Raw genomic sequence first — 27,363 nt, 5'->3', positions numbered from 1 at the left:
CAGATACAAGACTAGAACCTTGAATGCAAATGTAAAAAGTGCATTATAAAACAGTTACTAACAGATTTAGTAGTTGTTAATCATTAATTAATACAATTTAGGTAATGTAATCCTTTCCTTCTTTTATAAAATGTATTAGTAATACAATGTGGTTTCGCAAAATTCGTCTTTGGAAAGGAATACATGTGTCTTTAACAAGTTGCAAACGTATTTGGGGTTTTAAACGGAGGAAGCCCAAGCAGCCATCTGCACGACACTATAAGAAGAAGTACGAACTTGTTCAATATGTCTTCCATCACTGGTCAAGGTTGAATTGATAAAGTCGTTTTCATCTTTGGTGACGACAGACCAGTAAAAGGAAATTAATGTAATTAATACTAAAAGTTTGGTAGGTATGTTTAGAAAATCTACTTATCAATGAATGGAGAGTTATATGATAACATGACGCATTAATGCTATTTCCCTGCTTGCGGTATACTTACTCCTTTCAAGTGATAGTAGCGGTCGGACGGCAATGTATATTTGTAATAAAGGTATCTGTAATACGGATAATAAGGCCACACGTCCGAATAGTAGTTCAAGCTTCTGAGTGGCCAGTAATAGTTGTAATACAGGGTGAGCGGTCGGTAGTACCTTGTCGTTTCGGGATAGTATAAATAATCGATACCTCGGATTGGACTTATATAAATCATCTTCTGCAAAATTCACAAAATTCAGTACATTGAATATACATGGTGTTTTGTAATACATGTTCGATATTGCACAGGATAATTGTTCGATTATTTTTAAGAAAAAAATTAGATGAAGCTTGAACAAAGAAGGACATCGTTTCCGATCTATCGGGTGACCCAAATTTTACGGCCTATTAAAACGGATAAACCGATGTACTTGAAATTATACAGAGTAATGTAAGAGGAAGTGCTCTATCACGCTAAAATATTATCAAATGTGCAGTGTTGCCGCTTTAAAATAAATGTGACAACATCTTGATTACTTCAAATGTCACTTGCATATCATCTCATTCTAAGTATGTCGACTGGAAATAAATAATAATTTGGTTTAACTGTAAACCGAACTTTTCCAGACAGTTCCAGGAAGGGCTCAGGTATACCACTTTAGATGGAATATGCAGGGTGTTTAAAAAAAATTTTAATATCTACATTCTTTAATTCTTAACTTTAACTCTTAATTCTTTAATTTTAGAATTCTAGGAAAGAAACTCGCCCAATTACGAAGTGAAATATCGGACGCCTATTCAAAAACACCATGTATTAACGTCACACGGTAGGAGTGGGAATTTTTTCAGTGTTGATAATATTTCTTGCATATACTGCAACGTCAAAATGGCATCGCACTACGCCACGTAAATAGAAAATAACTTTAAAATATATTTGAAAACTTTCTCTATCCACCTTTACTAATAACCTTATGAATTTACCAATTTTGCTCCCTTAAATTAATCAAACCCGTGTAAATATTTCATCAAAGGCATCAGGCGGAAATTATTTTAGAGAAACTGCTAAATTTCAATTACCCGTAATCCCCCCATAAATCTCTTCCAAAATCAACTCTCCACCCTCTACTAATCTTTCGTCTTTTCGTCAACTTAAACTCGAACGCAAAATGTTTTTTGTTTTTGATTTTGATCCGAGAAAAACATTATGCCTCTTTCTATTTATTGCAATTGTTTTTGACGTTTGATTTGACGAAATTGCTCGAAAGAGATTTTTGGCGATTTTTTAAGATATGTAGATCAACATAATTTGGATATATTTTTTTAAATGTTCAGAATTAAAAAACAGGTTTAAAGAAAACTTGATATTCACCTCATTTAAAGAATTTTGTATCATTCTTGCAGTATGTGGTCGGGTATTATAAAACTCCACTTGTAATCTGGCAAACTTATTAGATTGATATTATATCCCGTATTCCATTTCATAAGTGAGTAAAGGACGTGAAAAAAATAAATTAATTAACTCTGAAGTTGGCCCTAATTTTAGTGGTTAAGTTTGATGATTATAATGTAACATTTCTATTTTGTAAGCTACAGAGATTACATTTGTAATAAATTAGACAAAATATAGTGTGTTTTATAGTGGGTTAGTAAAAAATTGAAGTATGAAAGTATGAAGTAAATAAATGTCAAATGTCAAATAACCAAAACTAGCAGCTGTAGACTCGATAATAGATAAATTCAGATTTATATATTTAAAATTTTGGAATTTAAACTGAACTGACTCAAAAGACTGCAAAAAATAATACAACTTAAGGAAAACTCTGGTATACCACATTTTTGGAGATTTCCAAAACAATATTTTTCATTATTACAAAAATTTGAATAATTAGCGGGGATCAGAGGGTAGAAGGATTTTTTTTTTAGTTTTGAAGAATTTTGTACCATAGCAAAATTTAAGCAAATCATTTGTTTGAGAGAGGGACAAAAAATCTACCCAGAAAAACTTGCCGTCCTTTAATCTTTAAAATGCTTAAAATGACGATCATCCAGGAAATGTTGACCACACTAAATTTTAAATTGATTTCTTTTAAAGTGATTGAGATATTTAAATTAATAAAAAAGAAAAAAAAATTGACCACCTCCGCTACTTATCAAGATCAGTTTTGTGTATATAAACTTATTTGCTTAAAATAATATAAGAATTATCTCTCATTTCTGAGTGTGCCATAAAACCTAAATCACCCTGTATGGATAATATATTTTCAGCAGCACCCATCAGCTGTTAACAAGACTCGAGACTTCAGAGTGAATCGGAAAAACATCAAATGATTTTTATTAAATGGATTTGGTAGCTGATTGCTTAATTTGAAAGTTGTTAAAATTCTTTTTTATCATCACGACATTATTATTTGAATTGGTATACAATGAACGACAAAACAAAATACCGCAAATTGCTAAATTAAACCATATATTCAAAACATCTAATTGATATTGGTTTTTAATAAATACACAGATCCCAACGTTGACAGTGACGAATAAAATTCCGTCGGCTCCATTAATTAAACGGGGGGATTGGAAGAAAACGATTTGGTTTATTGAGACACGTCTATTTACAGGTAGTCGAGACAGGTTACATCGATATGTTTATTTCACCAAAATACAAGCGCCGAGGCGACAAGTCCGTTGTTTCAAATTTAAACGTCCGTTTTAAAAGTAAAGATTGTTCCGCAGCTGAAAATAAAAAATTTGTTAAATTTATTCGATATCCAAGAAAACCGAAAAAAAAATCAAAATTTTCTTAAATTTATTTGTTCACTTGAAAAGCAAAACTAAATAATGAAAAAAAAAAATAAAACAAATTAAAGAGAAGTTAGATAAAATGATATTTTTTATAAAATTAATTAATTTTTCAAAGAAACTTCCACAGGCTACTGTAATACTTTTTATAAAACTTCTGGATTCCTCCTGCGTCAGTTTTTGTTGAGTCAAACTATCTAACGTTTCGCCAATCATCCTGTTGGCTTCTTCAGAGCTTGACTAAAACTGGCTCGCATTTTGCTCTCTGCCTGCTTTTATATTGTTTGAGGGGGGCGGAGCTAAATGAGGGGCATAAACACCGTCTCGGATAACTGATTCCCATATTGGTGACATATAGAGACCTGAGTCGCGGTTAAGTTTGTAAGGTGCTTATAGATTTCTATAGACTCTTGGATTTTTCGTTGGTAGAAGAATTTATATACTAAAATCCGAGAATCTGGAACCAAACCTTCTCACCTTAATTTAAAAATGCTTGTCTGGAACATGTGTTACTTATAACGGTCAACGCCGAGAACAGCTATGGGTTCTCCACTATCATTAGTCATCGCAAATATGTTTATTGAGAAGAAAGCTCTCGACAGTTTCCATCTAAAAGTAAATTTATGGAAACGCTATGTGGATGATACTTTTGTTAGTTGGCCTCATGGTCAACAATCCGTAGTACATTTTCTTAGACATTTAAACACTATACACCCTAACATACGTTTTACCAATGAAATAGAAACCAAAAACAACCTCCCATTCTTAGATATTCTTATCAATAGAAAATCAGATCTAACATTGGGTCATTGTGTTTACAGAAAAACTACGCACACAGACCGACACCATAATGCATTGTCTCATCACCATCCTGCCCAAAAATCGTCGGTGATGATTTTTGTTTACAGAGCCGTAAAACTATCTCAGCCCGAGTAATTGAACTCACACCTTACCTCTGCTCTTCTTCAGATTTACCACTTATCCAAAAACCTCTCAACATCTTCTATCGGTCAAAGACAAAATTCTATTTGAGATGCCAGGAGTTTATGGCATTCCATGCATACGTGCATTAAGACTAAGACAAATAAACTCATCAGCAGTTGCCGAACACAATCATGAAACCGGACATAAAATTTTATTCTTGCTTGTAATCATTTATTCTACCAACGAAAAATCCGAGAGTCTATAGAAATCTATAAGCAACCTGACAATCTTAACCGCGACTGAAGTCTCTACCTGTCACTAATATGGGAATCACTCAGACGGTGTTTATGCCCCTCATTTAGCTCCGCCCCCCTCAAACATTACAAAAGCAGATGCAGATAAAATGCAAGCCAGTTTTGGTCAAGCTCTGAAGAAGCCAAGAGTTTTATTAAAAATTAATTAATGTTATAATTAGTAATTTTAGTAATTATAATCAATAAATTGCTTAATCTTAACAGTCCTAAAATTTTTCTTATTTCCTATCCTGGATATTTTTCAGCAAATTTTATTTTTTCATTTTAAAATTGAAATTTTTGAATAGTTGAAAAATGTAAAATACATTAAGGAGTTAAAAAAAAATACCATAACAAAATATTAAATAAACTTTCAAAAAAATAACTTTACTATACTGTGCTACACTTATGACAAAAGAAAATCTTGATTTTCATGTTTTAATCTCTGCTATTCTAAGAAGACTTCTTCATCCCTACTAAAAAAGTGTACTGAGATTATTTAATTTTATTTTTAAAAAATTGAAACTCTCAAGACTGTTTCAATTCTGCGCTACTAAAAATACACAAACTTTTCTCCAAATAAACAAAACAACAAGAATGGAAACCAAAAATAAAGAATTTAACTGCTGTGAAGTCTGACTTTGATATATCAAAATATAATATACAATATACTATATATAACAGGCAATAATACATATAACATACAAAATATGTCGTTTAATTCAAAAATGCTTTAATATAGGGCGTGTTCTATTTAGAATAGGGAAGAACAAATAAGATAAATAATAATAAACAGGACACCCGGAAAATAATATTTGAAAAGATATATATTTGATATATGATTATAATTGTATCATAAATAACAGATGTATTTTACCGGAAATCCTCGCTTAAAAGGTCTAAACTGATTGGACAATTTAAGTCTGGATAATAAGTTCCGAAATACGGTTTGCGACAAAAACGCTCCCAGCCAGGCACAGAAAAAGTTGAAGCCGGTTGTAAATGGGCACTTTCCGGGTTATTCTTTTCTTTTAGTTTCTCAGGAGCGCTAATGGCCCAACTACCTTAATTTATCTTCTCGAAACTTCCTTTGAAGAGAAACATGTGTTTTCGAAGTCGATGGTTTGGATTTGTTGATAATTGAGAGTCAAAAAGTCGAATCGGAAATTTTGCTTTAATTCGCAATTATCATCATTCATTTGGTGCACTAAATTCATTCAACATTATTGTCTTTGGAAATTATGGAAATACGGAGTGCGGTATCGGTTGAATCCACATAACTACTAGAAATTTTCGAAGTGACGATGAAAAAAATATTTTTTCGTGGAGAAGGGAATGATTTACTCTAACCGGCACGTTGAGCCATTTTGTTTCTAAACTGCGATTTTCACACACTTAACTAGTTTTACTAGAACATTTAAGGAGATCTAAGTAAATAAAAATTTGATTTACAATTTATGCAAATGTATTTATTTCTGTATTGGCGAATGTGAGGTTAACTATATCTATACTTAATTCTTTCATGCATGACGTTTCACCTCATCTGGAAATTATGAAATAGTTTATTTTAAGCTAGATTACAAGCATCACTTGGGAGATCTATTCAAGAAGTCGAACTGAATCAACCGGAGATTTTTAATATGTACAAATTTGTTATTATAAACGTATGAGATTTTTAAAAAAAACTTCAATTCTCTGGGATAATTGACTGTACACATGTGGTAATATTAATTGCAGAACATCCAAAACTTCTTTATGTTAACATGGAAACCTCGATGTTGGAATTGCCTTTTTCAAAATTCATTTTTCAATAACCGTTCTTCGTAATTTCCAATCCTTAGTAGCTTCAGAACAGCTACCTAAAATATTTGTAAGTGCTTATCATAGATGCCGGCTGTGTCTTTGAATAAAATATGGGATAAATTTTCCGGAAGGCAGGCAGCGCTTTGCATGTTTTATATTAAATTCTTTCATTTTGTACAGAGGATGCTGAAATATTTCAGCTAGTTGAATCAGCAATTTTTTTCTCAGTTTGTATGGCCACTCCTTCTGCAAATCATTTAAACGTAATTTTTACGGTATTAGGTCCACTATTTTATATCTAAGCTATATAGTTGAATTCAAGTTGAAACTTACTCGGACATCTCTGAGCGACACTTCCGAGGGTTTGTAATCCAAATAGTGCTGAAACAGACGACGAGTTGACCAATAATATGGAAACCAGACCCTCGATCTGTACGACCAATCGTCCAATATGGTAACGGGTGGCGAAAATTTGTAATTCCTAAAGTATTTGGAGTCGGTCCAATACGTGTAATCGTACCCGTGGATTGGATCATATCTTGTCTCGATCATTTTCGCTAAAAATAAGTGTATATACAGTGACGGCAAACTAATTGGAAACGATAGCTTACGATGATTTTAATTGTTGGTACTAAGAAATTTGTTCAAGATATTTCAATCAACTTAAGCACTTGTTAAATACTCAAATATACTCAATTCTTTTTTTTAAATCGGCTTCTCCTTATTTCGATAACTAGCAGCGTAGTTGCAATTGATAGGAGCCTAATTCAATTAGATTGTGTTTCGTTCCAGGAGTTCCCTTAAGGAAGGTATTTGATAAAAAATGTAAGACATTAAAAAAAATCATGCTTTAAGTAAATATTAAATATCATACGTAAATGTAACTATTTAATTAAAGTTAAATTGTCCACATATTATTTGACACATATTGGGTTTTCACTGTCCCAAATTTAAAAATAAATAAGTAAATAAGGAAAGCTTAGCAGTGCCTGAACTCCAAACCCTTAGTCATATTTGAAAAAAGGTTACGCTTACGCAAGATAGAGAAGAATAAATTACATTCCACCATTTGCCTTAGAAAAAAGGTAAAAGAAACGGTACTTACTCGAATATTATTTCACCTGGTTTCCACGAAAATGGCAAAACAAACGCCTTGCCCGAAAACTTCACCTGGTTGTTTGCATCAACAGGATAATTCGCTGAAACGTTGCCAAAAGCCGGTCGTCCAGCCCCGTCTCTATTGCATTGCCTGCTGTGACTAAGGCTTTCCCAAAACATCTACGTTTTCTCTATTATTTACTTTTTGACTCACGTTCTGACGTCACCCCGGAATGCGTAAAAACACTCCGCGATTTTATAAATAAGCCGGAAATGTGGGTTAGTCGTCGACATTTTTGTTTTGTCCGGGTTTTGGTTGATAATTATATTCGCCGCGTAATAAATAGTTAATAAATGTTTTAAAAGTAATGATTGCTGAATGATTCTAACAGACACGTTTTTTTTATCCTGCTGTAATTACACTTCCATCCCTGATATACAGAATGAGTCGAAAACAGAGGTTCAATTACTGTTCCTTTGTGTGAAAATATTTTTAGTTTGTAATTTTTCATTATATTAAATAAATATAGCAGTTTTTCAGATATATATTTTTTAATGTTGAAGACTTAAAACCTTGCTACTCGTTGTCGATCTGACATAACATTGTCGAAAGTCCTCCTTGGACCTACTGTTCGACGCAGAAGAGTGAGGTTTTACGTTAAAATCTGCTAACTCATAAAAGGTTTTTGTTGCAATAATTTCCAAAAAAACAAAATGATTTTTATTGAAATCTGACCGAAATCGACTATAAAATGTTACCATTCAAGCTAGAAAGTGAGGTTTTAGAGCTTAATCTAAGACTAAGTTTGTTAGTTTTTAGAGGCAGAGTTTTAAGGCAAACGTTTAGAAGTGGTGCTCTTAAATTAGTATTTAGAGTAGCTAAAAATTCTTCTAAAGGACCTAGCTCCAAAACCACCTCTAAAAGCTTTAAAAGTACTAAAACCAGATTTCGCGCCATTTATTATACCGAAATTTACATCAAACCCGGAAATATAAATTTAAAATTTCACGTTTTACAGTAAAATTTTCTACTCGATTTTGAACAGATTTCAATCTAAATCTGCGTTTCTAACACGCATTGTAATGGAATCATCAACGAACCAAAATTTTATCAATGTACGCCTACATATATACATACAGTAATACAGTTCGTTGAATACAGCCCATACTTTACATTTTTTTTCTCTTGTAGTTTTCGAGATGTTGTAGAATAATTATCTACTAAATTAAAAATTAAAATTAATAGCTATTTTCATTACAGACAGCTTAAAAAAAAGCTTCTTTTGTTTTTTTTTTTTTCTATTTAGTAAAAATATCTAATATAACACGAATTATTTTCATGTAACATTTCAAGTACGCTCCAAAATTAAAAAAGGCCTACATTGTCAAAAAAATACTCGGAATTGTTCGATAGAAATGGCACCACAGCGACACTGAGTATTTTCAAACGTGTAAAGTTCCATTGACAGTGTGAGACGCGCTGTATATTTCAGCTTTTAACAATATAAAATTAACCATAAGCTCGTAGTTTTCTTCATGCGTATAACAACATTGTTATGTTGCTATTATTAATACCTATACACTATTTAGAAACGTTAATTAAAACAAAAAGTAATGATGCGAGAGTTTTTCATACAACTTTAAATGGATTTAAACTTTTCTGCAATTGAAGGGAAATTATCACACGAATCGAAACGCATTCGTTTCCCACTCAGTTTAAACATTCGGTTATTTAACTTCGCGAATATTAATCAAATTATTTTAAACTATGACCGGAAGTCGAATGCTCTTGCATATTCTATCATCGTCCAAAAGCAATTATAGCTATACTCGGTGTAGACCGAACAAAAATATCTCTGTGGTTCATCGATTTGCAAAAGCAGTCAGTTTGACAGTTCTAGCACAGGTTTTATTAAATTGAATAATTTTTTGATGTTTACCATGAGACTAAGCCAATGCATTGCTTAAAATTGATTTGGTGTTAATAACAGCACAATATATTGTTCTGGTATCGTGCAGACCCTTGTTTAGGAGAAAGTAATGTTTCCCGTAAACAATAAATAAATAAATAAATAATAACAATGGCAGCACAGTAACCGTCATGGAAATAAAAGAATCACAGGCTTAATCGTCAGCCAGATACGTTTTGGTTTAGGGCTTTTAGCAGTTTCACGAAAATGAAAGCTGGGGGCTGTGACCACGACCTTCATGACGACCTTGATTTGAAAAGAAATCTTTCATATTTTACCATTTACATTTCTAAAACTAAGCAATTAAATATTGTCATGATGGGTATTAAATCGCACAATAAACAAATTAGTTACTGCAAAGAAACAAAGTAATTTGGAATTTAAACTAATATATTTCAATTAGGATACAATTTCTAAGACACACATATCATTGCTTTACGTCTAAACTTGTTCCAGAATAACTCAATTGCTTACCAGTAAGTATGGACGTACTGATGTTGTCTCAACTAAAAAATAATAAGCCAAGTTAACTTTCGAAGCTAATTAATACGAAATGCAATTTTGTGGTCGCTTTTTTTGTTATTCGTTAAAGAAAATTTCTTGGGCTAACGAAAATTTACTTCCAAGAGACCCCTGAATCCTTCATATGCAAAATGACTTTAGGTCAATTTTTAAAATGCTGCTTAGTATATTGTAGCTTTGAGGTTCTAAATAAAACCCTTGGGCTTAGTTCGATCCTATGTCCAGTTATCGAGAGATCGATGTTCAAAGCTGGGTAAAGGTGAATTTCAATAATTTTCCAAATATTTTAACAATAATCAATTACAAATAAAGACTATACTTTTTGGAGAACATTTTTAAGGGGGTATTTTGCTTACTGTATGGTTTTTAAATTTTACAATTTCTTCTTTACAATTAAAAGGTATGCAAAATTCAAGCGCCTAATTTAGGACCGATAGTGTGCATCTTGAAAACAAACAGCCATATTTTCACAAAACTCCGGCATTTTTTATACAACGGCAAAAAACTTACGAGGGGATTCTTTTTTTTAAACAAATGATAGTTTGTATTACAATTAATACTAAATTTCTATTTGCGTGCCCGTAGATAAAATGCATCTAGCATTTCTGCATTAGTGTACTTCACCATTAGTAAATTAAGCCTCCCAATATTGAACAATTTAATGATTATATAATAAATTTCAAAGTAAATTAGTCATATTTTCCATTCAAACTAGCAATGTCAGATAAAGCAATAACAAGAAACGCCTTATAAAGTGAAAGCAATCCACTAGATTTTTTTTACGTAATATTTTATAGTTCCATCTATTTTCGTTTTAAAAATTAAAAATAAAAGCATTACTTTTTCGCCATATTTGTAGCCCGATATATCGATATGAATCGCCAACTTAAGTTGCTCGCTTTTACTTGTATATCGATAACCAAAATATGACAATATATTAGTTGTCATACATGGCTTAGTCCGACAGATGATAAGTAAAAAGTATCAAAATAAATAGTAACTAAAAATTCAGATTTTCACGAAATTATATATTTTTACATGATAATTGTTTCGACAACACCGTGTCTTTATCAACATCAACATTTAATAAAGACCCGGTGTTGTCGAAACAATTGTCATTTAAAAATATATAATTTCGTGAAAATCTGAACTTTTAGTTCTTATTTATTCTGATAAATTTTCATCAAGTAAAAACCACCTCAGTTCAATTTTTAAAAAGTATCAATTTAATTTTCCATTTTTTAAATCTAATTTCACACTTTTATAAGGATTTTGTATGAATTTAAGCGAGGATAAGACATAAATAACGTTACTAAAACATATATTGCGCCATCCTATCGTATGTCAATAATTAAATGATTTTATTCTACTTAATTCCTCAACAAGAAATGCATAGTTTTTAAATCTACTTTGATGGTTTTTCAAATTTTTCAGTTTTTTCAACATTTAAAAAAAATCTAAACTGCTATTATTCAAATCATATTTCATTTAATTATAAGGGGAGGGCGATATTTACGGTGGTTACTTATTCTATTTAATTTCTATTTAATGACATCGGGCCAAAATAATGTGCCACAATTTTGCATACTTTGGATGGTAATAAAATAAACCTTTATGTAATAGTATATTATTTAGCAAGTGCGGTAAACGGCATTTGACTCACGAGTTTATTTGACACGAACGGAGCGAGTGTTTCATAAACGAGTGACTTAAACAGTTTACCGAACATGTTGCAAACTATACTTTTTTTAAGTTAGTTTTTAGGTACATTTCCGCAAAATAACACGAATACACTGATATGACCGTCATAATTGGCAAACGTCAAAATTCAAGACGTATCCGATTGCTCTCAAACCCGTGCGGCAAAATCCCGGAAATGTCCGAAGTGGCTCGGAACCGTCGGAAACGAAACTGACGTGGTAAAATGACGCTTCCCGCATGCTATATCGGTGTGTAAGTAGGTATTTTATAGACGGGAGTAGAAAATAGTATATTATGCAACAAGTGCGGTAAACGGAATTTGACTCACGAGTTTATTTGACACGAGCGGAGCGCAGCGGAGCGAGTTTTTAGTAAACGAGTGAGTTAAAAAGTTTGCCGAACGTGTGGCATACTATACTTTTTCTACGACAGTTAGTTTTTTTGTACATTTTCGCAAGACAACACAAATACATTCACTGACATGACCGTCAGAATTGACAAACGTCAAAATTCATAGCGTGGGAAATATCTCCGAAAACATCCGATCGCTCCTAAATCCGTGCGGTAAAATCCCGGAAATGTCCGAAATGGCTCGGATTCCTGGGAAACGATACTGACGTGGTAAAGTGACGCTTCCCGTACGCTAGATCAGTGGGTAATTAGGTATTTTACAGACGGGAGTAGAAAAATGTTTTGGTTCAGCCTTTATGAAAAAATTGCATGGCAGTATGATTTTGTTTATTATTAAAATTATTAAAAATCCCCTTGTCCAACTTTGTCCGGTCAGTCAGTCAAGAACTACAGCACACTAAATTTTTTAAAAATTGGCTGAAAGTTATTTTGCATAAGATAAGTTAATTATAAGTTTAGACTGTCCAAACTTAAAAACAAAAAAGACGTCAACATACACAACCCGGAATAATTGTTGGATTAGACCGGAAAAGTGAAAATTTCAAATTGAAACCGAGAGATCTGACACGATTATCATAATGGCTTAAGGCTAAAACTATACCATGGACCTAGTTCAGTACATTAAATCAACTCAAACATACTCTCAAATCTCTTCGAAGCAAGTTGTTCAAATAAGTTCTGAAATCTCGGAGCGGCGTATAAATGTACCAATACTCTGGCCAACTCCCATAATAATCCAAAGGTTTGTTAATTTTGTAGTCCGGTATGTCAATGGGTACATATTTTGAGCTAGGCCAGCACTCGTAATCTATCACGCCATGTAGAGGCTTGTACTGTAGATCCAACATTATCTTATCACTAAAAAATGAAATTTTAAATGGAAATATAAACGAATTGTATCCCAGAATACTTACGATGGTGTCGTATGTTTTTACACAGGTTCGTTCGTGCAAAGTTCGCTGGTGTTGTGACAAATATTTGCAAAAATATGAGCCTAGCGAGAAATTTGTTGGATGTTTTCCAATACGTGCGGCATGCAAAATAGCGCTTTTTATTCATCGATTTTATAAAGGCTGAATTTAGAAATGAGAACACTAAGAAAATATGTGACTTTTACTGTTAAAATCAATCACCAAAATATAGTCCATAGATTATTATACATGTTGGAGATCCAAGTTGCATGTTAAGTGATAACGGAAATCAGTTTCGTTCATTATTCAATTCTTAAACAATTATTACGTAAAAATCAAATACACTTTATTATATTTCCCTCAAGGAAATATGACCGAAAAAGTCAATACAAAATGGTCTACTTGTTTAAAAGATAATGACTACTTTTGGAACAATATTGTGCATTCTATTACCAGATATACTTCCTTTTTTTGTCATTTTGGTCGTGCCGAGAAAAATAAAATTTGCAAAATTTTTAAATTTTCTAAATATACTAATATGGTCAAATTAGCTGTTCGACGTTAAATAATCTCTACAAATGTGAAGTGAAAATAAAATTCTGAAAGAAAACAAAGTCAGACCTCTGCTCTAAGGCCTATTTGTTAGATGAAGGTCCTTACATAGCATCCATAGAAATAAGTCGTAACTGCTATGTCATAATATTGTAAATCTGAAGCTTTTTAAGCAATTGGGTTGTAATGTGATTTATTTTATATTTATTAAAATGGTATTATTTTTTCATGTAATCTTATTACCAAAAAATAATGCGGGTAGATGTGGTATTTCAAGGATTTTGCGATCACATCGGCAACAAGGCTAGTGTCCGATGGGTGATTTAAAATAGGAGAAAGAGAGAATTGAAGAATATAGCTACGTTTTTCTGAATAACTCGATTATTTATTCCAACGATCTACGACCCTATTAATAATATCGAGTGTTTTCTCAATCAAATATTACTATATTACTATTATAAAAACCCAGTCTCTGCATATTTGGATATTTCTTAAAACAAGTGCGGGATATTGAATTAGATTATTCAAGGATTTTTTTTTATAAAATTTACAGTTTAAATTCAAGTTCAAATAATTTAGGAGAGTGTTGTATTTTGTACCAACATTTATAAATTATCTTTTGAACAATTATATTTTAAAAATAATTTATTAAAAAACAATTCTGAAACTATCATTGAATAAGTTTTTTCTTAAATTTCCTTTAATCTTTTGTCTTCGACAACGAATCGCCCCCTTAAATTTTTCGCATTTGATTTGAAACACTATGTATATAATAACAATTAATAAAATGACTAATTTTTTTACTCACGGAAATGATAATATAATATAATAATAATATATTAATGGAAGTACAAAGGCAATATTCAATGAAAAATTAACATTCACAAGTAAATGAGAGATATATCTCAACAAAAACTTTTAAAATTCAAAAAGAAAATATAATTATAATACGAAGAAAGTGAAAAAATAGAAACAAACAGTACATATGACAGAATAAAAGAAACAACTCAGCTCAGCTATACAATTATACATCTTAATCGGACAATTTTAAATTGATGTTATCAATCGAAAAATTAAATCTTTGTGGTTTACTAAGTTTCATGGATATGATCATGTATATTTCTGTCTTGGTATTATTCAATTTCACTACATGGGATTTAAATTCACACATCAATTGAAGATCACCATTATCAATAGCGAAATCAATGTCAAGCAAGGATAGATATAGTATAATTGTTGGTCATCCGCAAACTGATAGAATTACATAAGTTGAAAAAAGCTGTAAAGTTGGTTGTGTAAATCGAAAAATCTAGATAGCTCAAGATAGTACCTTAGAGAAATACCTTATGAAGATCTTAAATGGCGGAGTAGGCCATTTCTGTATAACAGCACCAAGTTCCTTAAAATTATTAGTTTTTTGTGGTTGTATTTATTTGTTTCATGGCATAGTTTTTATATGCTATTGTTTTTTCATATGTTTTCCATATAAGTGCAGCAATATACTGCAATACAGTCGGCAATACTTATTCCGATAATGTGTACTAATTCCGAAAGCGGAAACAGTTCACTCAAAAATTTTATGGCAGGTTAGAAATTTGCTTCGGATGTAATTAGTTGGCGGCCTTTCCTTAAAACAGGTCATTCGAAGTTGTCCGTCCTCTATGTATAATTGAACCAATTTGAATTTCCAACGAGATAATGATTCCATCTACTACGGGACATTTTCTTTGTCGAATTTTGTCGAATTTAATTTGAAGAACAAAGGCGATCCTAAAAACAATTTTCCGCTGTAAACTCCTTTATTCCTCGTTTCGTTTAACTATAACTTTGTTTTGTTAAATTGCCGAAACATATTTTTCCATTGGTAATAATCTATAAAAATCAATGTCGGGACACTAATAAAAGGAAACCTCTTTAAAAAAAATTGATTGCAAATAGGTAACCGTAGGTAGGAAGAAAAACTGGATCTAGTTGAATGTTAATATGTTGCTAAAAATTTTCTTCATAATTTTAATTTGCATAATTTTTTTTTGTATTTATTTTTTATTATTATTATTATTTCAAATTTTCTATTTTCCTGCGACTTCTACATTTATTTAGAGTAATTTTCTTTTTTTGTCCGCGCTTTCCCATTCCAAATTGTTATAAATATACCATGTTAATGAGGCTTTACAAAAATCTTTCGTTGGCTACCTATTACAATTAGTCCATCCTATTCCAGGGCCACTTTAATTCTTCATTTTATTAGTTTATTCATAAATCCACTAAAATGTCGATCAAATTATGAAAACCATTTATAAAAGAAATAATTAAATCAATTTCATTTTCTGTTGTACTTATGTTTATGTTTAACTTTAACGTTCTCACTAATGCCTGTGTGGTTTCTTTTTCCCGTGACGAGCGGACTAATAACACCAAGAACTTAAATAAAATATAATATTCAGAAAACAGCACATTAAAACTAATGTTTAAAATTAAAAAATATTTGTTGCTAAACAATTTCTTAATAATCTTCTCCTGCGTTCCGAAGTCTATCATCCACCAAAGGAATTTTCAAATTATCACGCGTAAGCTAAGAATTTTCTGTATATCAAAAAATCTGATCGTCAGGTCGTATAAAAATTATTTGTGGAAAAAACAGAGAATAAAAAATTAAAAAAAAAACATTGCTTTTTTAAGTTTTAAGAGACAAGAAATAATTGTTTCAGTTTTCTTTTGAACGACATGAAAAAGATATCAACATCTAAAGTACCCCTAAAGAATTGAAAACAGTTTGAATTCTAAGTACGGGAGAATTCTGGTAGCAATTTCCTTTTTTACCTGGCCTTTCCGATTCAAAATTATTATATTAAGCACATAGTAATGAGGTCTTTCAAAAGTCGTTCAATGAATATTAATATTAGTTCATCATGGCTCTCTGTTAATTTTTCCTTATTTATTGGTTTAGTCAGGAAAACTACTAAAATAACAACAAAGATATAGTCTCTATCTACTACGAAAAGAAGTTAAAAAATATTAGATAATAATAATAAAAAGCCTTTTAGACAAAAACACATTAGGTAGAATATTAATAATATTAGTTGGGGCCAACATCCAACATTGTTACTTTTAAGCAACTCCCTAAAGTAAACAACCAGTAGCAGCAACACAGAATAGTCCCAAAACTTAAAAAAAAAGTGAAAATGACCACCTGACACCAAAGTAAAATCTAGATACTCACCAAATGATTTTATAGGCAAATTCGTTTTTTTGATTTGGTAAAGCAACAGCCGAAGTTGCTAGATCAGAAATTGAATATACAGAAGTAAAGATAGAAAATCTATTCACATTTTCTGGCCACAAAATTCATCTAGAATTTTACATAAAACAATGATGGATATGGAAATTTACAATTTGTTAATGGGAAATTCTGCGTCTCAAGTGTGTGGAGCTAGTCCGAAAGATATGAAAAATTTAGAAGAGATCTTAAGATGACCGCATCAAAATAAGTCATTTCAATTAGGCCTTTCTACAATAAATGCACACACAATTTTTTGAATGCTTTCTGCATCTGTCATACAGGCAAGACGTAAAAAAATAGCAAGTTCAGGACGCAAATGAAAAAAAAAGTGCATTTGAAGAAAGAAACAAATAAATTATATCTTCTTTTAAATCAGAACTGGGTCTTTTCATTGATTCTGTAAAGGAAAGGTATGAGGATACCTCGGAAAATAATGACAGAAACTGCTGTCGCAGGTTTCTTGAGGTCTGCTCAAAAGCTAACGAAATCACTGAGGTCAATGAAACACTTATTCGTCGTTTTTCCTTTATTCTCCAAGCTTTATTTAATCTTGATTTGATCAATTTAGACCTTGGACACTGCAAAACGGTTTGTAAGACTTTATCCTTGGTTTAATATTCCTGTTTTTATACAGAAACTAGGTACTCACTGATGTCATAAAATCGTTACTTTTATATAAAGAATAGAGCCGTTGTCGAAAACACAATACCAGAAAAATATCAAGAAAAAAATGCAATGAAGATTTAATTCATATTTTTTTAGTTTCGACAGATTCATTGATTTCAAATATAAGAAAATTGCCTGTTAAAAAGGCAAGCACTTTTTCAAGTGAAGGTCGACAAGATTAAATAAATGCAATTTTGCAATTTTGTAGTTTTTCATTTAGCTATTCGTTTATTTTTGATTATTCTGTTTTTTTGTTTTTTTTTTGTTTTCATTTTTTACCATTAACACACAGATGTTAATTACAAATAACATAATTTCACTATTTACGTGACAAGTTTGATTTTAATACAGCTAATTTTGCCAAATTGACAACAGGGGCGTGCCGATTAAAAACACCCAGTAACTTAAATCAAATATAATGTTTACGAATACAATAAAATAAATGCAATGCTAATATCTAACGATGGAACGGGACAATCGCGAAGTTGCCGATTCGAGTATCAGATCACTCTTGTTGGAATAAAGCTGTTGCCTGAACTGAAAGTAAATTATATCCAGTTTTAAAACGAACGCCACTTCCGATAGATACTCACTAACGATGGAGACGTCAGCCAGCGTCTGAACGGTCTATTCCACAATCTAATCTTAAGTTTCATCGGCCAAAAATCGTAAAATTCGTACGATCTGTGAAGCCGATAATCGGGAACGTATCTGGTGTCTCCCAAGTATAACTCGCGTCCATATACGGGATTGTAACGCGCCCTCAATGACATCTCTGCAAGCGTCAATGTAACGAGTGTTTTCCGACGCCTACTCCCAAAAATACTCACTAGCCTATTTTATTAGGCACTGTTGTCGCACCACCGCACTCTACGATCGTTGTGAATAAATGTAGTCGAAATTTTTGCAAAAGTAAACGAAAAGCTTCGTTGGACAAAAGCCAGGCGAGACTATTTTCGTCAATTATAAACTCGCAGAGGACACCACCGCAAACATTTCATTTCTGATTAATTCTTCGAAATTAATCACTCGATGACACTCACATTCTCTTCGTGGTGCACTCAACACTGTTTTATAGAATAGTAGTATGGGCAGACAGTGCTGTTGCAGAAAGGACTTTTATAATGCGAAATAGAGTTACCATCATATTTATTCATTAAAAATTAAAATGTTTCTCATTTACAGTGTCTTTAATTTTAATTACTGTTATTGCAATGGTAATACGCGTGTCGCTGTGCGGGAGCACGAAGGAATATTTCCATACAGACTACCATATCGAAAAGTATTTTCTAACATATGTACTGTGTGTTCCCTTATAACCGTCATTTCCTATTAACTTTCTTATTTCAAGAGATACAAAAGTTTTCATATATAAGAGTTTTGTAGTTCTTTCTTAATTTTTTCAAATCGATAGGAACAAAAAGAAAAAAACATTAAAAAAAAATATTTCTTCATACCACAATCTATATTAATTCAGAGAAAAAATATCTTTTTTCCTGTTTTCAAAAATGTAGGGTTTATTTAACTCAATTTTTCTTAAGAGTTGAACGAATTCTGTTTTGACTTTCGAAAATATTTTCAAGGAGGTTGGTGAAGGTTCCAGGATTTTCTATAAATCCAAAACCTTAAATTTTTAAAAATAAATAAATATTGTTTATACATTCAATGAAAATCTACTGAAATTATTAGCAATTTTTTATTTAATCCTTAAATATCTTTAAATAACCTTAGAACCCCAGGACACATGGACGTGTTTATATAAATTACCAATCGAAACGAAAACGAAAAAGTTTCCACGTTATTTTCCAATTCTATGACGCAGGTAATAGTATATTATGCAACAAGTTCGGTAAATGGCATTTAAGTCATGAATTTGGCACGAGCGGAGCGCAGCGGAGCTACTGTTTAATAAACGAATTACTCAAACGTATCGCATACTATACTCTTTCTACTGCCGTTAATTTTTGGGTACATTTTTGCCAAACAACACAATATTTTCACTGACATAATCGTCAGAATTTACAAACGTCAAAATTCAAGCCGTGCGGAAAAATCTGCGAAAACATCCGATTGCTCCCAAATCCGTGCGGTAAAATCCCGGAAATGTCCGAAGGGGCTCGAATCCGTGGGACACGAAACTGACGTGGTAAAGTGACACTTTCCGGACGCTAGATCAGTGTACAAATAGGTTGTAAAATACCTATTTGTACACTAATCTAGCGTCCGGAAAGGAGTAAAAAAATGAATTTTTGGCTTGATATAATGATGAGAATGCAAGGAATACTTCATTACCATTATCCAATTTTGGACCCGAAGGCTTTCCAAATCATTTAGAAGTTCGCCAGTGGATTCTCATCCATCAAAATGTTTTTTTTAATTTTTGATAAATCGAATGGGCATATTAAACACCATATTTTTTAAATCCATTTTCCTCGAAAACGGCTCATTTTATAAGAAAAAAGTCTAACAGGTAACCCACGAAAAAGTTATTGCAGTTTTTGTTGTGTCCCTCAAAATTTAAGACCCCCATTAAAATATTTGTAATTTTAAAATCAGATTCAGCATGGCAAAGTGACTAAAACGCTACATTTTCAAAACCTTCTCTAAACCTGTTTCGGAAATATTAATAAAAAACTATTTTCGTAGAACGTAGAATATACTTTTATAGTTTGGGCCACTAATTCAGGAAAGATTTATAAATAATAAAATTGAAATATGGAATAAAATGTTAGACAGAGAATTATGGATCAAGTGCTATCTATCACCACCAAGGCCTCCACGTAGAAAATGGATAATTTTCCAATCTTCAAAACTCCAACATCTCGAGCTGAGCCTGAATTATCTTGTTTTTAAATCATAAATAAATTATGTAGTGTAAATTTGTACCGCTCAACATCAACAATGTAATTGTAAATGTGGTTCCTTGGAAAATAGTTAATAAAAATACGCAAACTAAAAAAAGAAATATATTCGCATATTTAACACCGAAATTTTGTAACTTTCCTTCCTCATCTCAAGTAAGTCAGCTCCCTAAGCTGAAAAATAATTCCGAATTATGATCCGAATAATGTATTGTATACATCAGGTTTATACTCACGCGGAGAATTTTGTACAATTGCCTTCTATACGGTTGGTTTTGAAACCAGTATCTGTATTTCCAAGGCCAATTAAAATAGAATTCGATGGGGTGTAACTTTCGATAGTCGGGGGTGTATCGATATTCGAACAGATATTCGTAATCCGCACCATGAACTGGATCGTATTTCACTTTAAGCATCCTGTCTATAAATTTATTTATGGGCATTATTGTAATTATAATAACTAATAAAAATAATAATAAATAAATAATAAACAAAAAATTTAAACTAATAAAGAAAAATTTTAAGCAGGTTCTCTTTCAATATTATGGAATATATTGATGAATTTTGTGCTGGGTTTATAAAAACTTTCTTACATGATTGACGTTTCGCAATTTTATTGCTTGGGAGTCTAAAAAAGATCACACGTATTCTGAAATTTTACTAAAAAAATTAATGTGTATAAAACAATACGGATAATTATTGCTATTTATCTCCGATCTTGAATAATGATATAAGTAAAGAGATAATAAGAAAAAACAAGCTACAAAAAATAATTACAGTTAAAAGTTGAACCCAATACAACCAAAAGTAAACGACATTCACATTGAGATTGATTTTCCGTGTTAATATACATACTGTATATTAGCATGTGAAAGTTCATGTTGTCGTTTAGAATTTTATTGCCGATCTCTATGGTATGGTTAAAAAATGGTTTACATTTGCGGATTTAATTTTTTTTTAAAGGCCTGTAAAGTTTGTGCTCGTTTTCTTAAGAATAGCATTTTCGTCACTAAAGGATACAGTTCGTTTGATTTTGTATCTTTTGTATTGTATTGTATCCTGTACAATGAAACATCTCTTTTACTGTTTACTGTTAAAAAAAGCACTAGAATTAACGTTGTCCACATAAGATATTAGTTTTTTCTAAACTAACCAAAACCCTAAGACGACGTAGCCTAATTTTTTTTTTGAAGCTTATCTTAGCAGCGAAAAAATGTAATATGTCACCTGAGCTCTTGACGTTTTTTCGTATCTTGCTTCGTTGTCGAAAAAAAATTCTTATTGCATGTTCCTAATTGGCAACAAATCTTAACCAGTTTTGTATTAATATCTTTCATAACCGGTATCCAGATTCCTTGTAATATGGTAGTTTTATATGTAGTGAAAAGAGAATAACGCATCTCTATCTAGATTAGAATATTTGGGTCAAAGGGTGTTGCAGCCAAAATTTCACGAATTTTTTCAACAAAAAATTCACACAAATGACTTATTTTCTCCTTTTTTAATTCAGGCACTAAAATTACCGTTTGGCCTGATGCTTTACATACCCGGTGTTAGGTCCGGAAGGCCTATCATCTTGTTGTCCAAAAATCTCATAATATTATAATAATAATAAGATCGGTACCGGTTGAGTAGCTACTAATTAACTAATTAATACAAATTGTACTAGGTTAAAAAAAATGTTTAAAAGTGATTTTATTTAATTGCCTGGATATTATTATTATTACGCCTACAATAACTGTTCAAAATATCTTCCAGTTATCTCAATAATCCTTTTGTCACAACAAATAAAAATACCAAATTTCAACAAATTCCAACAAGGGATATTTAATATATTTTTTAAAAGTTTGACACACACTTTAAAATTATACATTTCAGAAACCATTTTCCTCATTTTTTCATGTAGAATGCCCTTAAAATATTGGAATGTTAGTTTCGCACGCCTTGCAAATTTTAATGGAAAATTAGCTTAAAGTAGCAGCCAGTTTTTTCACCATAAAAAAAGTGGATGTTCAATGAGTAATAAGAAACTGATTCAGGAGAACAGTTAACTAAAGTTTCCTCAAAACCATACTTTATGTTCCTTGTATGATTATTAATCCTTCCAATATTTAATTAAAAGAACTATTATAGAGATCGCTTCTATAAATGTAATATAATTTTTTAAAATACATACCTGCAGGTTGCTCCTCCATCTTAAGTCAAGACTCAGTTTGTATGTAAAACCACTGTATCTAACATAAATGAAGCATTTATACAAAAAAATTCAGAATTTATTTCAGACCAGCAGTAAGTCGTATTGATTTTTTTTTTGCGATCAGTTTAATATCGTTAATACTCTAGCGTGCGTCGCGATCATTCCCGCGTTTGACATTTCTTGTTTTCGCACGAACGAAACGAACGAAACGATAACACCGCGTTCTAGATAGACGTAGACATTTATAAAATTTATAAAGAACGGATAAATGCAAAAGGTAAACTTACAGATTGATTTCTAAGACGACGTCGAAATTTTCGAGTTCACTGTTTACTCGCGAAGTGGAAACTTTCGGTTTATAAAGAGGCGAGCATGTACTTAACGCCCGAAGTAATTGGGCGTCCGCCAAAATGGCGGACTCGGTTTAGAAAATATTTTAAATTGCTTGCCTGTAATGATATGTGTGTCGCATAATTTTGTCATTAATCGGACATACTCGCTCACTTTTTATTTTTACTTTGTGTTTTGGTTAGTAAGTAATTGAAAAACCGATCTACAGAGTTCATTACAAGATGTATACAGCTTGTTCGGAAGTGCTTACCAAATAAAAAAATGTCTAATTATTAACTCTACGAAAAAAATGCCTCTTCCTAAAATGTCCTGCTTGGTGAGAAAATGAACTTGTACAAGAATCATGTATGTTGGTCATACAGAGTGGCTTCAAAAAGTAAAATTAACAAAAGACCAACAATCCTAAGGACTGTGCCATAACAAGTTATAACAATAATTCAAGAAAAATACTTCAGAAGAGAAGTATCGTGAATAATCTTAAAGAAAATTAGTAGTTTAAAATTAATTTCTTATTTAGAATTTTGTGTCCTTAATTAATTCGAATTGTGTGCCTGAACTTTGTTTGTTGGAACAACGTGGAATAGTTTACTTAAACCAGTGACAATATCAACATTATCACTATATTACATCATTACCTTACATTAAAGTTAATTCAATAAGCATCTTCTTTATCTTTCTCCTACAAAATTTGAACCAATCAGTAAAACAAGGGCCAAGATTTTGCAACCACAATATTATGTTAACTATTGATTTGGTCCGTATTTACCATTTTAGCTCATTTAATTCCATTATTGGTCCTATTTCCAGCGTTATTCATGATTCATTAAATAAGAATACGTAGTTGTCAGCGCGTAACTAAAAATAATTAAAGCGATTTGTTTATTTTATAGATAGCACTTTCAATTAAAAGGGGTTATAAAAACCGGTGCTAAATGATCCTGTTGGGTAAATTATAAACATTCTGAAAATCTCATCATTGCATGTTGAAATCAATTTATTTAGCACATTCACCATAAGTCAACAAAATTATTTTCTTCTATTTAAGAATTTTGGAACAATTCCTGATATGAGTGTAAATAAAGAAAGGTGGAACAGCAGAAAATAACTTAAATAAAAGCCGTAATAATTTCAACAGCTGGAACTAGACTGATGCCAGAGTTGTGAATAATATGTTAAGAAAATTTATAACAAAATATTCCTTAGCGGCACCAAATTGAAATTGAGACCTTTGGGGATGCATATTTGACATGCCGTTGTTGTTGTGGTGGTTGCTGCGAGCAACCATAAGTTACAAATACATTTCATTGTGGTAATGGTCATTTTTTGGGGTTTAATTTTAATGTTTTTGATAGAAAATTATACAAAATCATCAGATTCAACATACAACACGTTTATTGTGTAATATAGGCGTAATTTGTATTTTTTGGAAATTCTTTTTTATTACTGACTAACCAATATGCAATCTGTTGTTTGTGTAATCCAAACACCTTGATCTGTGATAGTAATGGTAATAGTTTAACACCAAAATCCGTAAACACAACCCTACCCACCGAGATGCGGTAGTTTTGGTGTAATTTTTTTTCCCAAGTGTTAATTCCTGTAGAGTGACTATTTAGAGCTAACACAGGCATTGAATTCTGGAAAATAATATCATCTTATCGATTCCCTATGCAGCATTCAGATGATCAACTTAAAGGATCTCGACTCCTAGACTATGTTAGTTTCACTCTAATATTAGAAAAATTATACCGAGCAACAATAGAAACTTCAATTCAGCAAATTTTAACAAACGCTTATTGATAGTTAAAAATGGCTGCTTTAGTAATAAGATGTCGTTTACCAAACACATTTTCCATGTGTCTATTATTGTGTGTTTCAGTAAAATAAGCGTTGTAACTACTATGAATTAGTATTTTTTATCTGAATCTTTTGTATTGTTTTAAATTATAAAACCGGTTGATAAAAGTATCGTTCAATCGATTTTTGCTTGAAACCGGGCACCATCAATTCTAAATTAAGCAGACCTTCGCGTTGGAACATGTTTTCTGCCTTGTTGAAGATTTTAGACTATTCTAACCTGACTTGCGGATTGTTTTATTTACTAGAAAGACGTAAAATTAATTCTATCCAAAAATACAATCAAGATCATTACTATTTAATAATGGCGATCATCCAAAGTAATGGTTACTTTGTGTAAGTACCTAGGAAAATTTTAATTCTTCTATTTTTAAAAGAATACAACTAAAAAAAATTGTCATGTTACCCACTATCTTGTTAAAGTCACCAAAAGAAATTTCAGAGATTCTATTCAACACCCAAATTTCTGATAAAAATATGGAAAATAGTCGTAAAATACTGAACCCTAACACCAAAAATTTTGTTCGAATCTGAGACAGCATATTAAGAAGTTATGGCTTTGATACGCGAAAAATAGTGAAATGGAAGTTCTACGAGAAAGAAAGAAACCTTGCGTACTTTTTAAAATTCTTAAATGGTTTATTATTAGGTTATTGAGTTAGTGAATACAAAATTAAATAAAACACGATTTCTATAGATACGTAGTCAGTTTAATTCTACACTGTAACATATTTACAACTGCATCTCTAATTCTTATTTCATCTTAGTTCCCATCCACTTACAAAAGAGCTTTCTCAGGTTCAGGTTCTATTATCGACTGATCTACTATAGCTATAGTATATAGTGCAAAAGTTGCACGCACATATTAATGTAATGTAATGTATGTATTAATGTAATATAATGTACTCCATTTTTTTAAAATTAATACACAAAAGTTGCCTAAATTTTTGTTTCAGCACCCAAAACAATGCTTAATGACACCGACTTTTTAATTCGAGATTATGCTGCACGTAAAATCGTTCCAATCTTTTGTTAAGTAATAATAATAATAATAATAATAAAGGGCCTTTATTCGGTTTCGACGGAGATATTTTACAAAAATATATAACTGTGGGGGTGGCATCCAACATAGTTGCTCTCATGCAGCCCCCTAAAACGAGTATATGACAGAATTTATAAAATAAAATATAGCATATAAATTATATATATCTAGACATTCATTCAAAATGGTAGACTCTGCTAGTGTGAATTCGAAGAAAAAAATACATATATACAATTTGATAGTTACTAGTTTTATGATCGGTCTCTATTATGATAAATGTATTGCTTAAGTTTTGGTTTGAATGAAGTTAGTGAGGTGATTGATCTCAGTTAGAGAGGGAGTTTGTTGTAAACCTTGATAGCATTGTACGTGAAACTGCGCTGAAACTGGGCTGAAGTATGTTTGGGAACAGTAAACAGCCCCCTATGGCGAGTATTAACCGAATGAATATCTGATCCACGAGTAAGTACGGTAACCAAGTTTACACAAATACTTAATGCGCATTAACTTATAATGCGATTTGCGACATTGAATTTTAAAATTTACACTGAAATATTTGTTTTCTTTGAACAGATGATTAATTGTTTTGCACCTTCATAGAGTTAAAATTTTAACAAATAATTAAAAAATCCGCTATGTTTTGGATAACAAAGTATGAACAATTATAATCTCAATGTTAGTGGTTTTATGTTAATATTATACCAACTGTTGTATGCGTTTTTGTTAGCAATTGTCTGATAGCACTGACAGATAATGCGCATTTTGTGTTTACACGAATGTTTAATCTGAATTCAAGGGAGATAATCCACATATTTAATGCATTTTAAGTTAATGCGACTTGGTATTTTTAAAACGGTTTACAATTGTATATACAGGCGTTTAATTCAAGTTCGCGTTCCTCTAATGCGCGTTAGGTGCAAACTTGATTAGCGATATTAAAAGTTTTCTTTACGTAGGCACATTAGAGAAACTGAAGTTGAACATACCTAATTTATAAGCATTAAAAGCAGTTGAAAGGACAACGTTGATTCGCGTTTTGGGAGTCGGGCCACCTAGTGACGTCACCCAAAGTACTTGCTGACACTTGTTTAAAAACTACCTTAATATTGTCAAAATTTTGAATGTTCCAAAATGACCCTAATTCAAATACAAATTTTAGATAGGTCTTAAGGTCAAAATACAATACAATTTTAAAATAAAAGCCAACAAAAACTAAAGACATCAAATACACCTCAATTAAAACACATAAGACACTAGAAGTCAGGATTCAAAATAGGTAGTAAACATATACTTAGCTCACACGTACATGTCTGTCGGAAGATCCAAAATTTCTTGAACAACATATAAAGCTACTACTAACTTTGTTTTAAGAGAGTTTATTTTTAAAAAAATGAAGCAAAGTGCGTGAACGTCCAAATCTTAAAAACTATTAATTCGTGAAAACCCTTCAGTCAGGCTCCAATGTCCTCAGTTTTAGGTAGCTGTTTTAACAAATTTATGTTCTTTGAAACTTTCGTGCAGATATAGATTGATTGAACTTTAAGGTTGGATTTTTAAAATTTTATTTTTCAAGATTATTAACCTCGTGGGATATTAAAGTTAATCTAAGAAGTTTGAAATATTTTGTTAAATTTTTTGTGTAACACTTCTGAGCATGCCAAGTTCTTATCA

At 31.5% G+C, this 27,363-nt stretch overlaps 1 protein-coding gene and 1 long non-coding RNA gene across 4 annotated transcripts in view; both read right to left on the bottom strand.

The window, feature by feature from the left end:
• LOC132701657 (uncharacterized abhydrolase domain-containing protein DDB_G0269086-like) overlaps positions 1 to 27,363 on the bottom strand; it is a 105,677-nt gene that overhangs the window by 52,737 nt on the left and 25,577 nt on the right. Inside the window, exon 2 of the mRNA XM_060669752.1 lies at positions 483 to 695. Within this exon, the coding sequence (XP_060525735.1) occupies positions 483 to 692 (210 nt within the window). The 5' untranslated portion in view covers positions 693 to 695. The remainder of the gene's footprint in view (positions 1 to 482; positions 696 to 27,363) is intronic.
• LOC132701661 (uncharacterized) lies at positions 17,593 to 22,851 on the bottom strand. Of its 3 annotated transcripts, none has more exons than XR_009618808.1 (5): positions 22,730 to 22,851; positions 20,482 to 20,666; positions 18,215 to 20,419; positions 17,978 to 18,159; positions 17,593 to 17,921 (listed from the first exon to the last, which is right to left on the bottom strand). It is a non-coding gene; the product is annotated as an uncharacterized LOC132701661 (long non-coding RNA). The 3 variants fall into 3 exon arrangements; XR_009618807.1 differs by adding an exon at positions 22,422 to 22,479 and having other exon boundaries at positions 17,978 to 20,419; positions 22,730 to 22,843; XR_009618806.1 differs by having other exon boundaries at positions 17,978 to 20,419.

Source organism: Cylas formicarius, unplaced genomic scaffold, assembly GCF_029955315.1.
Source record: "Cylas formicarius isolate icCylForm1 unplaced genomic scaffold, icCylForm1.1 PGA_scaffold_58__1_contigs__length_289150, whole genome shotgun sequence".
In the NCBI taxonomy this organism is placed as follows: domain Eukaryota; kingdom Metazoa; phylum Arthropoda; class Insecta; order Coleoptera; family Brentidae; genus Cylas; species Cylas formicarius.
Note: the sequence above shows the minus strand (reverse complement) of the source record. Positions and strands in the feature narration are given on the sequence as shown.